The 15887-nt window shown below is 47.8% G+C and overlaps 1 protein-coding gene across 3 annotated transcripts; it reads left to right on the top strand.

Moving 5' to 3' along the window:
* Window positions 1–33: 33 nt before the first annotated feature.
* TMEM225B (transmembrane protein 225B) lies at window positions 34–10161 on the top strand. Of its 3 annotated transcripts, none has more exons than XM_064478683.1 (6): window positions 34–88; window positions 1405–1485; window positions 3956–4166; window positions 4598–4744; window positions 5507–5644; window positions 9795–10161. In XM_064478683.1, the coding sequence occupies exons 2-6, from the start codon at window positions 1474–1476 to the stop codon at window positions 9965–9967; spliced, it is 681 nt and encodes a 226-aa protein (XP_064334753.1). In that variant the 5' UTR covers window positions 34–88; window positions 1405–1473; the 3' UTR covers window positions 9968–10161. The 3 variants fall into 3 exon arrangements, with proteins under 3 accessions (XP_064334753.1, XP_031288405.1, XP_031288402.1); XM_031432545.2 differs by lacking the exon at window positions 34–88 and adding an exon at window positions 2158–2265 and having other exon boundaries at window positions 1462–1485; XM_031432542.2 differs by lacking the exons at window positions 34–88; window positions 1405–1485 and adding an exon at window positions 2695–2824.
* The last annotated feature ends 5726 nt before the right edge of the window (window positions 10162–15887 follow it).

The following is a 15887-nucleotide window of genomic DNA, read 5'->3' as shown; positions in this document are numbered from 1 at the left end:
TGAACGAGGCCGGGACCGCGAACCAACCCGGAGGCCAGGTTCCCCCAGTCGAGGGCCCGGTGAGCGGCGGCGGCGGCCGGACCGAGAGGTGAGCCCCCCCGCCCTCCTCCGCAGGGCCCCGAGGGCTCGGTGGCCTTGCCAGGAAACGGAGCAATCCCTCGCCCGGCCTCGAGGGCCAACGGAAGGTCCGGACCGCGGGCCAAAGGGGCGGACTAGCGGCCGCCGGGAGGGAAGCGCCGCCCGGGAGACGCCGACAGTGCCCCGGCGGAGGGAGGGGAGACCAGCGACGGGAGGACGGGAGCCGAGGTGGCGCCACCGGTCGGTAAGGGGAGGGTGTGGAGCATCCCGCCCCCCGCCCCCAGGCCAAACATTACCCGACGACTGTAGGGACCCGCGGGGCGGGGTTTGGGGGCAGATGGCCAGGTCAGGGCGCATCTCTGAGTCTAGAAAATGTCACTGGGGCTTTGGGGCCACAGAAGGGCCGAGGAGGGTTGTCAGAGGGAAGGAACCTTTGACCAAACCTAAGTCAGTTTGCAGCCCAAGTAGCCACAATTACTGGCGGGAAGGCTGGGGAGTGAGGCTCCCTGCGGCCCAGATGGTTCCCTCCGGGTCCCTGCCCCATTCTAGCCTGGTATACACTTTGTGTTGGCCCCTCTTTCTCTGCCCAGTGTAGTTCTCAGCTGCCCCCGGCTGGCGTGCACAGGGCCTGGGCTGGTGACAGGGCTGCCCCTGGGCTGCTGCACGATGCCTCAGGGGCACTCTCCCAGAGGGAACCCAGGGCCCAGGCTGCCAGATGCCAGTCCAGGCCCCATGGGGAATGCAAGTCTTCTACTTTCCCGTAGCAAAGGCCCTTTTTAAAAATAATAATTAAAACCATCAGTGATAGTAGATGGCAGTTTGTTTTGCATGCCTTTGGCAAAGTCAAACGTCGGCAATCCTGTGTTTCCCCCATTCTCTCCCTGTCTTGCACATTTGGGAATCCCAAACTGAACTGCTGGCCAGTGGCGGCTGGTGGGGAGCGAAGGGCAGCCCTGCAGGATTCTGGTCACTGCCTCTGCTCTGACCCACCAAGAGATCATGGACCAATCAGTTCTTCTCTCCAGCTCTGGTTCTTCATCAGGACAAGGGAATTTGCGAAGCCCCCTTTATATTAACATGTCTGTGGTCCTATGAGTCTAGATTATATCAGTGTGTCCCCAAAATTGTGTATCCTTGGCACACAGTCGTCTAGTACTGGCACTCAGGATGTTCTATGCTGGAGGCTGACCTATCCCTGGAGAGCAGCCTGGCGTGGGTGAGGGGGACGAACAGACAGGAGGGGATGTGCCTGGCCTGTCAGTAACCCCAGGCAGGGAGAGGAAAGCACTGCATCGTGTGACAAATGTATGTGTCTCTTCTCCCCAGTAGTTACCAAGAGCCTGCAAGTTCCTGTCTTTTTTCATTCCTGATTCTCCCCATTGGCCTAAGCTGGGCATGGGGCGCCCAGTAAGTACATAGTTAAATTTTGTGAAATGAATGGAAAGTGGCTGGTGACTGGGAGGGTACATGGAGTGGACAGGACCAAGCTGAGCTTTGCAGATGTGGGACTGATAAGGTTTAGAGGAGAAGAAAGGGCACCCCCTAGGGAAAGAACCCAGGCTGGGGATGACTGTGGTGTTCCATGAGTGGAGGGAGACATGGTGGGTGTGGGGGCAGGCGGGCGGGCGAGTGCTTGGGAAACTATGAGAGAAAAACTGAGATGATAAGGAAGGCTAATGAGATTAAGGTGTGGGAGAAATGGGGAAGCCAGAATGAGCTCCAGGCTAACGCGGGTGATGGAGAGAATGACTGAAATAGGGAAGACACTGAGGTCGGTTTTAGACAAACTGAGGTTCAGTGGGGTGGGGTGGGGAACAGGACGGGGCTCAGACCATCAAATGGAAATGTCCAGTGTCCTCCATTCCATCCAGAGGGTGGGGGTCAAGATGCAGCTGGCACTCTTATCTGGAGAGCTTTAGACCCAGGACTCAGTGCTCTCCAGTCCAGCCAACTTCATCCTTTTATTTTATTAAATTTTTTTTTTTAAATTGAAGTATAGTTGATTTACAATGTCATGTTAGTTTCTGGTGTACAGCATAGTGATTCATTACACATATATATCCCTCTTTTTCATTATAGGTTATTACAAGGTGTTGACTGTAGTTCCCTGTGCTATGCTTGTTGTTTACCTATTCTATACCGATGTCATCCTTTTAGAGTGAAGGAAGCTGAGGCCCTGAAGTTCAGGTGACTTGTCAGTACTGCCCAGAGGGTGGAGGGAAGATCGAAAGGGGAGCTTTGGAGAGAGGGCAGGATACATTTTTCAGGTGGGAAGAAGAGAAACTGGTGAACAAAAGAGGAGAAAGTGCTTTAGAAAGTTGCCAGGCACTGTTGACAGCATTCAAAGAGGAACAGTTGTTAGTCCTTTTATAAACAGCGTATTTCCTCTGCCATCTGCCATTAGGCTTGTTCTGCTACGGTGATCAGCAGTTGTCAAAGTCTCAGAGACACTCCTTGCCCTCAGCTGCAGTGAGGGGGCCTGCATGGGGCCCGTGGAGAGGCCCCAGTGCCCGGCCCTGCGCGCGGAGAGGAGAGGGAAGTGCCCTCACTCCCAGGGCCTTGTCTTCCCCACTCACAGGTGCAGCTTGGAAGCTTGGTGCTGCCCAGCGTGGTCTGGTCAGGCAGGAGCCTCCAGGCCTGGCTTTGGGCATGACTCACAAAGAAGGGCTGTGGTCTTGGAGTGCCCTCCACCTCCCGTGTCATGTCTCTCTCCCACCTCGTGACGCCCTCCTTTCTGCACCACCAGGTAGCCAGGGTCATCACAGTGCCATCACGATGCCTACCCTCCCTGCAGCACCCCAGGCTTCTGGCCACCCCTCCCCTTCCATGCTTGTCCCCCTCCCCTTCTGGAAAACTCATTCCTCTGGGCAGAGGCAGAGAGGAGAGCAGACTAGTTAACTGCATTTGCTCTCAGGTTGTGAATGGCCACTCCTTTCCCTCAGGCATATTTGCATTTTAGGAGAAGTCAGCCCCCTCCCACCCACAACTTTAACCAAGCACCTGGGCCCTAAGCACTTCAGTTTGCAGGATTTCATTTGCCCCTCCCAGTGACCTCACTGGGCAGGTGTTATCTCCTCCCTTTTTTGCTTGGAGGACCTAAGTGCCTAACTAAGAGTTTTAGAAGTTCCCTGAGGGTACCCAGCTGGCAAGTGATAAGCTGGGATGTGGTCTCAGGATTCTGAAATCCAGCCAGCAAATTATCTCCCACATCACAAGTGCTCCTTCCAAAAAAGACATCCTTCAGTACATGTGGTGACAAAGAAGCTATCCTTAGCTGAGGGCCTTGACCTCCAGGCCTAGAGGGTACCTAGGACTTCAGGAGGGTCTGTAAACTCTAAAACTGTTTGTGAAATATTCTGTGTGTATATGATCTTTTCTTTTTCAGCTGAGGGCTCCTCCCGGCCAGGTGGACCTTTGTCCATCAAAACTGTAGGTCCTGAGACAAGGATAGTCACTGAGTAAAGGCACTTCACACCCTGGTCTTAGTATCTCCCCCGATCCTCACTCTGAAACCTCAAAAGGCAAATAGCTGACAGCTGACTTGAGAGTTTCTCCTGCGGCCAGTGGGCAGGTGTTAACAGAATTGAGAAGTTAGAGCCATTGAGCTGGGAGAGGTCTGGGATGGCCTAGTCCAAAGAGGTGGAAACTGGGGCTCAGAGAAGGGACCTCCGCACACTCAAGATTGCCCCATCAGTTAGCGGCAAAAAATGTTTTGTGCATTTTTAGGCCTGCCGAAGAGATCTGTAAGGCTGTAAGGTTAATCAGGGCAAAGAAATCAGCATTTCCTGAGCCTCACGTGCGAGCTGACATTTCCGCAGGCGTCGTCATCTCCTTCACACCGAGCTGCGTGAGACGCCCTCACTGTTCCCCTGTGTAGGTGATGCTGACTTTAGAGGACAAGGACATGAAGGGATTCACCTGGGCCACGGCCCCTGCCTTGACCTCCCTGGGCTACCTGCTCATCTTGCTGGCCTCCATCTTTCCCTTCTGGGTGCGTCTCGTGAACGAGGAGTCCCAGGAAGTGTTTTTCAGTGGCCTGTTCGAGAACTGCTTCCATATCAAGTGCTGGAAGCCTCGACCCTTATCCGGTACGGGAGGGGTGGGGCGGCGGGGGTTGGGGAGAGGGAGGTAGGGCCAGCATGGGAGTTGAGGGGGTGACAGGACTGGTTGGGGCAGATAGGACAGAATTTAATACGCCCGTCAGGACATTTTTTCTGAGTCTCCACTCTCTTGGGGTCAGAGGGAAGTAGGCAGCTGGGACGGGGTTAATAATAAGAGGTGGAACACTGGGGTCAGGAGCAAATGCCTCAGCAGCGAAGTTTCTTTCTGGGGTGGGAGTGGCTACGCCGAGGATGGGCTGCCTTTAGTCTCTGCAGACGGTACCCTTTTGGGTGGGCGGGGCATCTAGCCTGGGGAACAGCCTGGTTAGCAGAGCCGTGGGGCCCTGCCCAGGCTCTGCGGGTGCTGCCCTGCGGGTCCGGGTGCCCGCGCCAGCCCGCTCTCCCTCCCTCCCCTGCAGTTTACATCATCCTCGGCCGCGTTTTCCTGCTGTCTGCGGTCGTCTTGTCTTTCCTCACCACCTTCATCATGGTGTCCTTTGCATCTCAGCTCTTCCCAAGGACCCGGAAGCACAATTTTGTGTCGGCCTCCGTCAGCTTCCTCACAGGTGTGGAGCAGGCCGGCGGGCCTCAGCCTGGGGAGGGGTCCCAAGGCAGGGAGCCGGGTGGGCTCGGTTTGCGATGTCCGGAGAGAGGGAATTTTTAGGGCCCGCCTCCCCTGTTGCCTTCTCTGTGAAGTAGCTCCTCCCGCCCCGGGACTGTGATGCCGCTCCTTTGGGGCTTCTGGGCCCTCTGCACGTCCAGCGGGAACAGCCCTTCCGGCATCTGCCCGGGGGCCTTTCCCCCATAGTCTCTGTCCTAGCGACTGTCACAGAGTCTGGTACAGAGTGATGATATAATTGAACTATATAATATAAGTGAAATATAAATGTTTCTTGGATGAACGAATGGAAGAGACCATCTCTGCCCTTTGGAACCTTTTGACTTTAAAAGGCTGGCCAAGGCCCTACCGTGGGAGGCTCCCAGCAGGTGGAGGAGGTGGAACGCCCACAGTGGGAAAATCAGGTTGAGTTTCATCCAAAGTGTCACACCCAGGGGCCTCGCCTGGGGTCAGCCAGGGAACAGGCACAGAGGGTGCCCGGGAGAGGGATGTCTGCTCAAGGGGCCCCTGGGACGTGAGGCACACGGGCTTTGAGATGAGTTGGGAAGGAAGACGAGACAGGCGCGTGGGGTGGAGGTCATCAGCTCTGAAAGGGCAAGGGGTGCGGGCACAAGACAGGACCCTCCACGCAGGAGCCACACGGGCTGTAGGAAGGCTGGCACCAAGGTGGGAGCCACGGTAGGAGAGCAAGGGCGCCTGTGACCCGCAGGGGCCTGTGCCTTCCTGGCCTTGTTGCTGCATGCGTTGGAGATCCAGAACCTGAGGATGAAGCCCAGCCCCCCGCAGTTCTCCGTGCAGTGGCCTTACTACGTCATGGGCTTTAGCATCCTCCTGTTCATAGTGGCCGGTGAGTGTCTGCAGCAGGGGTCCCTCTCCGTGCCCTCTCTCTGCGTTCGGGAGCTGTGGATACTCTGGAGCTGCGCTGTTCAAGACCGGCGTCATTACTTGTGGCTATTTAGCATTAATTAATTAAAATAAAATAAAATTAGAAATTCAGCTCCTCAGTCATGCTAGCCACACTTCATATGTTCAAAACCACATTATTACCTGTCTAGTGGCCACCATGTTGAATGGTACAGATGCAGAAAGTTCTACTGGGCAGCGCGGCTTAGAGCCTCAGCCCAGCCCCGTCCTCATCCTCCCCATCTTATCCACCTTGGCTTTAGAACCAAACCTCCAAGTTTTCAGACTCTCCCTTACACCATCCTGGTTCCTAAGACTTTCTGTTCCTATCTCTTTCTTTATCTTGAAATCTTTGGTCTTACTCCTCACTCTGACCCCTTTATCTTTACACACCCTCATCATCTAAATTCTTAATCCATCTAATTTTGTCCCTCCTCTGAATCCTTTTCCCACTATATACCTAGATCCATAATCATAATCTATTTTAACTTGATTTTATTATACATTGAATATATAACAGAGAATACCTCTGTAAAATACAATTACTTATAAATAAAGGATACATCCGTTGCTTCCACCATCTAATTTAAATACTAGCCACATTTTGTCGAATGCATCGATTGTAAGTTACACACTTATTTTATGTACCACAGAGACAGAAGAATTGATGCCAAATCTAATTCTAAGGTGCCGTATGTAGCTTGGAAGGCACATCCTCATTTCAGAGATGTTAAAATGTGAAAAAAAAAAAAAGGGCTTTGGGCTTTGTTAAGGTTAATGAGATATGGTAGAACATTAAGTGTTCTGAAGCCTTCCCCCTCCACCATGTGGCTGTCCCTGATTGCACCTTCCTCTCTCCCCTCAGGAGTCAGTCATTCTGAAATTCTTGGCAGTCCTGTTTACTACACGCATAGACATCCTTAAACAATGTATTATTTAGTTTTGCATGCTTTAAAGCTTTATATAATCACACTGTATTTATTCTTCTGGAATTTGCTATGTTTGATCAGCATTATAACCTTGAGATTCCTCCATGTTAATGGGAGGAACTCAGGTTCATTCATTTTTACCCCCTTGAGTACTTAATTGTATACCTAAGCTTTCCTGTGAAAGGAGCATGGCATTTCTCTGGGAGAATTTTAAGCTCATGATTCAGTTTCTTTAATGATTATAGGACTATTCAGGTATTTTATTTCTTCTTGAGTCAGTTTTGCTAATTTATATTTTTCTTTAAATGTGTACATTTTATCTAAGTTTTAAAATTTTATGGACATAAAGTTACTCAAAATGTTTTCTTTTTTGACTTTTTAATCTGTGCTACATCTGAATTCTTTTTTCATGCCTAGTTTTCTCTTTTTTTATTGCCAGTTTTGTCAGAGGTTTATAAATGTTTCAGTCTTTTAAAAGAACCAGCTTTTAGCTTTCTTGACCCTTCATGTTTTGTTTGTTTTCTATTTAATTAACTTTTGCTTCTTACTTTCAACTTTCCTCCCTAATACTGGTTTTTGTTTTTGTTTTTTTTTTTTTGCATTTATTCTCCTATTCTTTTTTCCAGCTTCTTAAGTCAGGATCTAATAAGCTCATCGATTATTTCTTCTTTTCTAAGTAGGCGTTTGAAGCTCTAATTCCCTTCTAAGGGCTACATCTTTATTTGCGTCTCTCACTTTTATGTGTGGTATTTTTTGTTACTGTTCTATCAAATGCTTTCCAGTATCTCTTACGATTTCTTCTTTGATCCATGAATTACTCTAAAGTATAGTTTTAAGTTTCCAAGCATAAAATGTTTAGTGTATCTTTGTGTTAATGATTTTAATTTAATTTCAATTTGATGAGAGATCATGGTCTATGTAATCTTAATATTTTTAGATTTATTTAAACTTGGTTTATAGCCTAATCTGAGGGCCATTTTCACGTTTCATGTTGAATGCAACCTCTTAACTATAAACATTACACCACGCTTGTTTATTATCTTGTTTACAGTTTGATTTAGAATTGTATTTTACTAGTGAATTGAACTTTTATCATTATGCAGTGACCCTTTTTATTTCTAATAATGCTTTTTGTTGTAAAGTCTGTTTTATCTGATATTACTATAGCTACCTCTCTATTCCTTAGGTTAATATTTGCCTGTTATGTCTTTTACTTTAAAGCTTTCTCCGTCTTCATGATTTGGATGTCTCTTATAGATAGCTTATGACTGAGTTTTTTCATCTAGCCTTTCTTTTTCCTTTTTTAATGGAGGTACTGGGGATTGAGCCCAGGACCTCGTGCGTGCTAAGGATGCGCTCTACCACTGAGCTGTACCCTCCCCCATAGTGCTTTTTAATGAGGGTCAATTAGAGATACACTCTCTTGTATTTTATTTGTATGCAATTTCTTTCATTTTTCTTTATTAAAGTTAAGTTTTGCTGAACATACATTTTAAAGTGGATAGTTCTTCTCTCAGCATTCAAGATTTTATTCTATACCTTTCCCACTTCCATTCTTGTTTTTGAGGAGTTGGTTCTCTTTAAAAATACCGTTCTTTTTGAGGCAACGTTCTTTTCTCTGAGACTGTCTGTGGTATTTTGCAGGGGGTGGACGTCACGTTAGGGTTTGGTGTGTGAACTGAGCATCAGGCGTGGCATCTTCCTGCACTTCTAGGGCGTTTCTGTCTCCTCCCCATGGTCTTTCCCTTCCTGTCCTTTGTGGGGCTTCAGGAAGACTTCTGCTAGACCTTGATACTCTGTCCTACGTGTCTCTTAACTTCTCTTTCATATTTTCTGTCTCTGTCTTTCTGGGCTGCGTTCTCAATACCTTATATAGATGTATCTTCAATTTACCCACTTGCTTTTTAGCTGCGTGCAGCCTGTCTGACCCAGCCATGAAAGCTTATTTCAGTGAATCAATTTTGTAACTGGAAGTTGCATTTTCCTCTAAATCGCATCGTTGTATATCCTTTTCCCTTAAACTTGAAATCTATTCTCCAAATACATTTTTGTTATACATGTTAAGCATACTTATTTTATATTCTGTGTCTTAGATGTTTAACAACTGAATTATTTGCCGCTGTTTCTACAGGCTCTTGCCTACTTGTGGTGCCCTGATTTTTGGAAATGTTCTGTGGGTTTTGACCGTGAACTCGTTTTTCTGGAATTTTGTTGTTATCATTGGAAATTCTTTGAGGTCTGTGTTTAAAGTGCTTCCTCAAAAAAGGACTTGCATTTGCTTCTGCCCAGGGTCTGGGTGTACTCCTGCCTGGGTCACAGACAGAATACATAGCTACTGTGACGTTAGCTGCAGACCCACAGAGCAGCTAGCCTGTGCTTATGAATTCTGAGTCGATGCAGGTAACTTCGAAGTTCCAGCTTCATGTGGCTGACTCTTACTAGATTTCCCATCACGGGCTTTCCTTTGATTTTCTGTGTCCCCAGCGGCCAGTGGAATGGAAACTCAGGATCCCCTGGGCTGAGCGTATGTCCCCAAGGTGATGGCTAATTGTGTGCTTGCTTAACTCTAGATTCCTGTTACCGCTCTGGTTTTGGCCTCTAAGAATGTCTTACTCTGATGCCAGCTTGATGATGTATTTGCAAATACGTTTTTGAAGAAATGGTTAGGATTTTTGTTGTTCTCAGTGGGAGAGTGTCTAGTCTGCTGTAAGGCTGAAAGTAGAAGTTGTCTTTTATCTTAGTCGTAGCCTTAATACAGCTTTATTATTCACTCAAGATATCTCTGTTCTTAAGAACACTCATTCTCTTCTTCCTTTCTTTTACTTTACTGAGGGTCTTGAGCAAGTCGTGCATCAAGAGGCCCAGGGTTTGGTGTGACCTTCCTCTCTGAACCTTGTTTTCTGACCTATTAACGGTTAGACAGTTGCTAAGATGCCTTTCAGCCTGGCCACGGCTCCATGAGCTGGTCCATCTATTTGTATGCCTTGTCCTTTGACGCAGACTGTTTTCCCTCCTGTTTCTGCAGTGGTCTAAACACGAGGGGAGAACCGGGGAGGGCAGGTGCAGGCCAGAGGGAGTCACCCATCAGAGGAGGGAGTTTCCGACCTCCGGGGCATGGCGCCTGGCACCCTCCCTCTCCTGACCCCAACTTCTGCCGTTACCCAGGTGCCATCTGCCTCGTTCAAGAAACAGCCTGCCTTCGCTGCCGTTTGTTGCCCATTTCCCAGAATTTTGAGGAGACCCAAGGGATCTCGCACCTGGAAAACCTGGAGAGTCTGGGAGGAGAACTGAGCACAATACAAAAGGAGACACTGCTGAAGGAAGAAACAATGATCTAGCCCAGGCTAGGCTGCGCTCTGCGCTCCGTCGGGCCGTGCGCGCGCCCGCGGGCCGGCGTAGGTGGCCCCCGCCTCGGCCAGCCTCCGCACTTCTGATGAGGCTCTTGGGTGTCAGGATCGGCCCTCCACGCCCCTGCTCACGGGGACTCTATCTTGCTTGTGTTTGAAATTTGTTAAAAGTTTTTTTAATTCTTCTGAACTTCCTGAGTGGTTTTTATTTTAGTTGTGGGGGGTGGGGAACAGGGGTTTTCAATAAAAGAATGACTAATGTCTGTTAATCCGTACCTCAAAAAACCAGTCTGGAGCCTGGAGGGCAGGGTGGGTGGGAGGCATATTACAAAATGATCAAGTGACGTGAGCTTTTGTAAAACAAAAACTCAGCAGAATATAATCACGACAGAAGGTGTCTGAGTTAGTGATACTAAAAAGAAAAAGTGATGTCCCCAGACAAAAGTGCGACTCCGTGCAGGAGACGTTTCTCAAGTGTGTGTTGGAGGGAAGGGCTGGGAGTGGTAAAGGTGGAAGCCTCCCCAGGATTGAGCTCCCAGGTCTGGAAGTCTGAGCGTAAGAAGCCGTGCCTCTGGGGAAGGCACAGACAACTTAGCCAGTCGTGTCGGCCTTCCACCCCTTCACTAGAGCCGGAAGCCTCCTGAAGGCACCTCCGAGTGCCCCCTTCACAGTCCTGAAGGTGCTTTCAGACTGGGGAGCACTCTGCTTCCCAGCTAGGATGGGTGTAGCTGGGAGGTCCAGGTGCCCTGGGGCAGCGGGAAGGCTGGAACGGTGATCCGAGCCCTCTGCTGGCTTCACACCCACCCTTCATCTCAACAGCACCAGTAGCAGTGCCGCCCCTCCTCTCTTTCTAAAGAACACGGATGTGGGAAAAGCTCTTAGAACTTAGGCAGTGCAACCTCCAAATAAGTCCAGGGAGCTGTGCGTATCTTTCTGGAGAGAGGATGTGGTGGATGAGGCTAGAATCAGTTGGGCTCTGTTGTGACTATTAGACATTGTTCATTAAAGGCTGACCTGGTGTAGTGCCCCATGGGGGTGCGCAGAGGTGTCAGTCAACTCCCGCCCCCCGGAGGCCCACGCTCAAGCAGAAGGGCTAAGACCTACACACTTGGAAAACAGGCACTAGGTGTGCTCGTTAGATTGTTTCTAGTTTCTTGTTCCATTTCTCTCCAAAAGGTGTCTTGGGAGTTTCTCTTATAGGCATATGGTGATAGCCCAGTTCCAGTCTTCTCACTTGTCCCCCTTCAAAAAAAATAGGAACTATAATTGTCAGTGAAACTAGGAATAGCGAAAATCTACAAACTCTGAAATATGTAGGCCCAAACTTCCCTCACCCAGCAGACCCAGGATGGGAAGCCCCAGCTGGGAGGGCGGCAGGGTGGGCGCAGTGGGCCGGGTCACTAGTTGCCCTAGTGGTGGCAGATTCCAAAAATTACTAGCAAATATGGATTCAGCTTCAGGTGTCTGAGAAGGACCCACCCTCAGGCAATGGCTATGACTAAGAGAAAAAATGTGGTGGGGCAGTGTGTGTTGAAGGGGGCAGGGCTGGCGTGGAAATAGCATGGGAGTCGACTAAGAGAAACATGGAAGACAGTCCCATGTATAGAAGAGGGGTGATCTGCTTGGAAGGCAGATGGCAGTATCTCTTGAGCAGCGGCTGCTGGGGAACGGAAGGGAGTGAATAGTGGTACCAGCCCTCTGAACCAAGTCAGGACAGAAGAATCGGGAATCCTGGCTACATGCGGAGCTACATATTCAAAAAGAATCCCTCAGTGAAGCAATGGAAGGAAGAGCCCCTGCGCCTAGACATGGAGTGCTCTGCTTACCCGCCCTATAGCGCTCCCCCGACAGTACCCCCCTGAAAATGGCTCCTCCAGGAAAATCAAACATACTCAGCTACAACTAAAACCGCAATGTCAACACAAAGGTATTATAAGAAAAAGCAGAAAGGCAAGTGAAAGTCTGGAGATGAAGAAAACTCACCGGAAAACTTGCCACAAAGTGGAGGAATTATAATCCAACATAAACTAGGAAATTTATAAAGCAACTCCAGCTGGGGGCGGGGGGGGGGGGGGGTGGAAATCCCACAAAGCAGAATTACAGGAACTTTGGGAAGAAATGCCCTGACAATGGAAGGTGAGGGCCAGATAACAGGAAGACAGGAAATGGGAACTGATAGAATCCAAGAAAGAACTGGAGAAAGTCAGAAATGAAGACTGAATACAAGACGCACCAGAGAGAACAGATACCAGGACAGTAAGACATAAAGGATGAAAATACTAAAAGTGAAGAAAATGAAATGAGGAAATGAAAAGACTGGAGTGAAAAGTGGAAGAGAGCTATAAAAAGACAGGTAAAGGCGATTGAATATGTAAAATAGGAGTCCTGGGGGAAGAACACAGAAAAGCAGGGGCCATCTGTGGGGACCTGGGGCAGGTGGGGGAAAAAAAAGAAATAAAGGACAAAATAAATATTTAAAACTAAAATTCAAGAAACTTTTCCTGAAATAAAGTTCCACTGAAAATGAGCCTAATGGAAAGGAGTAACGTTTACTTAGGAAAATTGATACACGATGTCAACTTCTTCCATGATGAGGCAGAGCTTTGTTTTTTTTTTGTTTTTTTTTTTTACTGGAATAGACGCTTACTCTGGAACAAAGCCCGGCCCCATCATGGAAGTCCGGGAGCCTCTTTACTTCCCTTATGCACGAATACTGGCATACAGTGCAGAATTACTAGACATGCAAAAAATGTGACTGACAAGAGAATAACCAACCAATAGAAGCAGATACCACAGTGACCCATATACTGGGGTTAGCAGACACCAACTTTCAAACAATTTTATACTAATAAATTTTGTAATAATTGTTTATTACAATTACAAAAATTATAATAAATAATTTATTATAATAAAATTGTATTAAACTCTTATTAATGTGTTAAAGAAACTGGAAGAAAAGAAGTGCAGAATTTTCAAAACATGGAGAAAACTACCAAAATGCCATTTCTCCCTATGAGATTTGCAAAAATCCAAAGTTTGATGCAACACATTGGGTTGGCCAAAAGACCAGGAAACAGGCACCGTCATACATTGTGGATGGAAATGCAAAGTGATGCAGCCCTACTGAGGGGAATCTGGCGGTATCTACAAAACTGGAGAAGACATAATGATTTAACCCTGCCCAAAGTCTCCGTTTAAGAATTTATCTAACAGATAAACCTGCACACATATTTAAAAATGGCATAGGTGCATGGTTATTAATTACTGCTGCATTTGTAATAACAAATGATTAGAAGCAACTCAAATGTCCATCAGCAGGGGATACTTTAAATAAAGTATTGTTACATCCACACCAGCTTTAAAAAAGAAGGAAGAGAAAGGCCTCTATGTACTGATACGGAATCTTTTCTAGGACATATTACACGATAAGAAGCAAGGTGCCTACTGTACTTCCTTTTGTGTTAGAAAGGAGGAGAAAATAGGAGAATATATGATTATTAGTATTTATAAATAAATAAACACTTGAAGACTGTATAATAAACTAATTGATCTTTAGAGGTGAGGGTAGGTTAGGGAATGGGGTGGGTGGCGTGGGCAGAGGCAGGAGTAATAGTTCTGTGTGTAACTTTTTATATGAGTTTATATTTATACTATTGAATCATGTAAATGTATTGAATTAGATAAAAATTCATATTAAATCTTAAAGGGTAAGTTGGGTAATAAAAGTCAAATATCCAAAACTGTCCACATCAGCACTATGACCTCCTATAACCTTCATTTCTATAGTTAAGGCTAAAACAGTATTCACGCCTACCATTTCTGCTAAAGATAGGCCAGGTATAGTGCTACCCATTTTTTTATTAAAGAGCCAGAGAGGTGAATTATTTACTCCAATGCCGGGCCTGATACCCAAGCCCTCTGATGTTCAGTACAGGTTTTTAAATTTTTAAAGTGAACTCTGCTGCCTTTTCTCCTGTTTCCTCTCTATGGTCATGACACTGTCTATATTTCATCTTGTACCCTCATCTCTTCTCTATCTCTTGTCTAATGATTTTCTTCCTCTCTCCCTCTGTATCTCTGTCCCTTTCTCCTTCCTTTCCTCCCTTTTTCCCTTCTTTTTTCTTGCCCCCACAATGCTCTCCATTCATTCCGTACCATGTTCTTTGCTAGGAAAAAAATGCCTTCATTTGCTCACCTTCATGAAATCTGTCTTCGGACAGTGCCATTTCCCTGGCAATCCTCAGTTATCATCTGGTCTCTCAGGGCTAGGAGCATGAGGTCAGAATTTATCTGGTTAAGAATGAACTCCTTAAAGCTTTCTCTAGAATAATTTTAAAATAATCGACTTCAGAGGTGAGCAAACTACAGTTCTTGTGTCAAATCCAGCCCTGGCTGCGAGCTAAGAATGGTTCTTACAATTTTAAAGGATTGTAAAAATGAAGAACAGGTGACAGACTCTGTGTCCTGAAAAGCCTAGGGTAGTTACTCTCTGGCCCTTCACAGGAAAAGTTTGCTGAGCCCTAACCGAAACCATCACCCATCTTTGGTTCTTTTCTTCCCAATTCAGAGGATCCCATTTTTCTTCTCCAAGGCTGATCTGGAAACATGTGATCTGATTCAATCTCTCTCTCCCTCTTCCAGAATGCCCTCTTCCCTATGTCTTCTCCATGGCAAGGTGAATAATGGTTTTTGATATCGCTGGGTATAATTCATTCTTCCAAGACAGATTGTCTGAGCCTGTTGGGCTGTTTCTCTTGGCCCTGGATGGTAAGGTTTGGCCTCATCCCTCTTGGATGTGAGGGCATGTTAGTGAATGAGGAGGCCATCCGACGCTATTTCCAAGATGGGTTGATAATGTAATTTGTAATATAAAAGAACGTGAGACTCTGTGAACATGGCTGGATTGTGCCCTGGCTTGTGGTATAAGGAATGGACCCAGTGTTACCTTCTTCCAGATAACCAACCAGTTGTCTGCTTTTTAAAAGTCCATTCTTATTAATATGAGAATGTGGCCTTTGTCATTTACTAAATTATCCCACTTTCTCTCTCATCCTCCGCATCCAATCAATCCTCAAACGTTGCCAATTTTATTTCCCAAATAGGTTTCATACCCAAACCCTCCTTGCAGTCTCTAGTCTCACGACTGCCCCGGTTCTGTCTCTCATCCTCTCTCCCTTGGACTGCAGTATCTAGCCTCATCTTAAACCTACAGTCATCTTCTCATTTCCCCACCTCCCTCTCCTCTTGCCTAGTCTCTCTCGCAGGTTTCTCGTAGTATCTTTCTAAAATCTGTCCCTCCCCGCCTTTAAATCTTCCCGCGGCTTCCCATCGCCTCCAGGTTACCACCCGAATGACCAAGTTCAGCCGCCCGCTCCAGTGGCTGTGACGGTGTGGCAATGCCATCGATCCTCACGGCTCGCTGGGCTCGTCGTGCTCCCTCTGCTGGGGGCACTCTGACCTCACTTCTTGGTTCACCCCACCCATCAAATCTGAGCTCAGGTGCCGGCTCTTCCAGGAAGCCTTTCCCGACCACTCCCTGCCCCCACACACTACTTGGGGTCGCGGCCTTTTTTATGTGAACCCGTAAGACTCGGTGCTTCCCTTCGAACACTCCACCCCTACGCCTCGCACCAAGCAACAGAGGCGTGGAATAAACACGTGTTGACCCTGACTGGGCTCTAAAGCCCCTGGAGGGAGGCGCTGGGTCCAACGGTGTGTCTGGAAGGTCGTTCTTACAGAGGGAAAGCAGGTGTAAAGGCATGGAGTAGTAAAGGGCCCTGGCGACCGCGAGCCTTGAGGGGCGCAGTTAGCGCGGGAGGTGCCCCTGGTGCTCCAGCGCGCGCTCTTGCACGGTCCCCGGGGACGAGCGACCACCGAGACGCACCGGCCTCCGAGAGTCCTAGAGAGGAAA

Source organism: Camelus dromedarius, chromosome 24, assembly GCF_036321535.1.
Source record: "Camelus dromedarius isolate mCamDro1 chromosome 24, mCamDro1.pat, whole genome shotgun sequence".
NCBI lineage: Eukaryota > Metazoa > Chordata > Mammalia > Artiodactyla > Camelidae > Camelus > Camelus dromedarius.
Note: the sequence above shows the minus strand (reverse complement) of the source record. Positions and strands in the feature narration are given on the sequence as shown.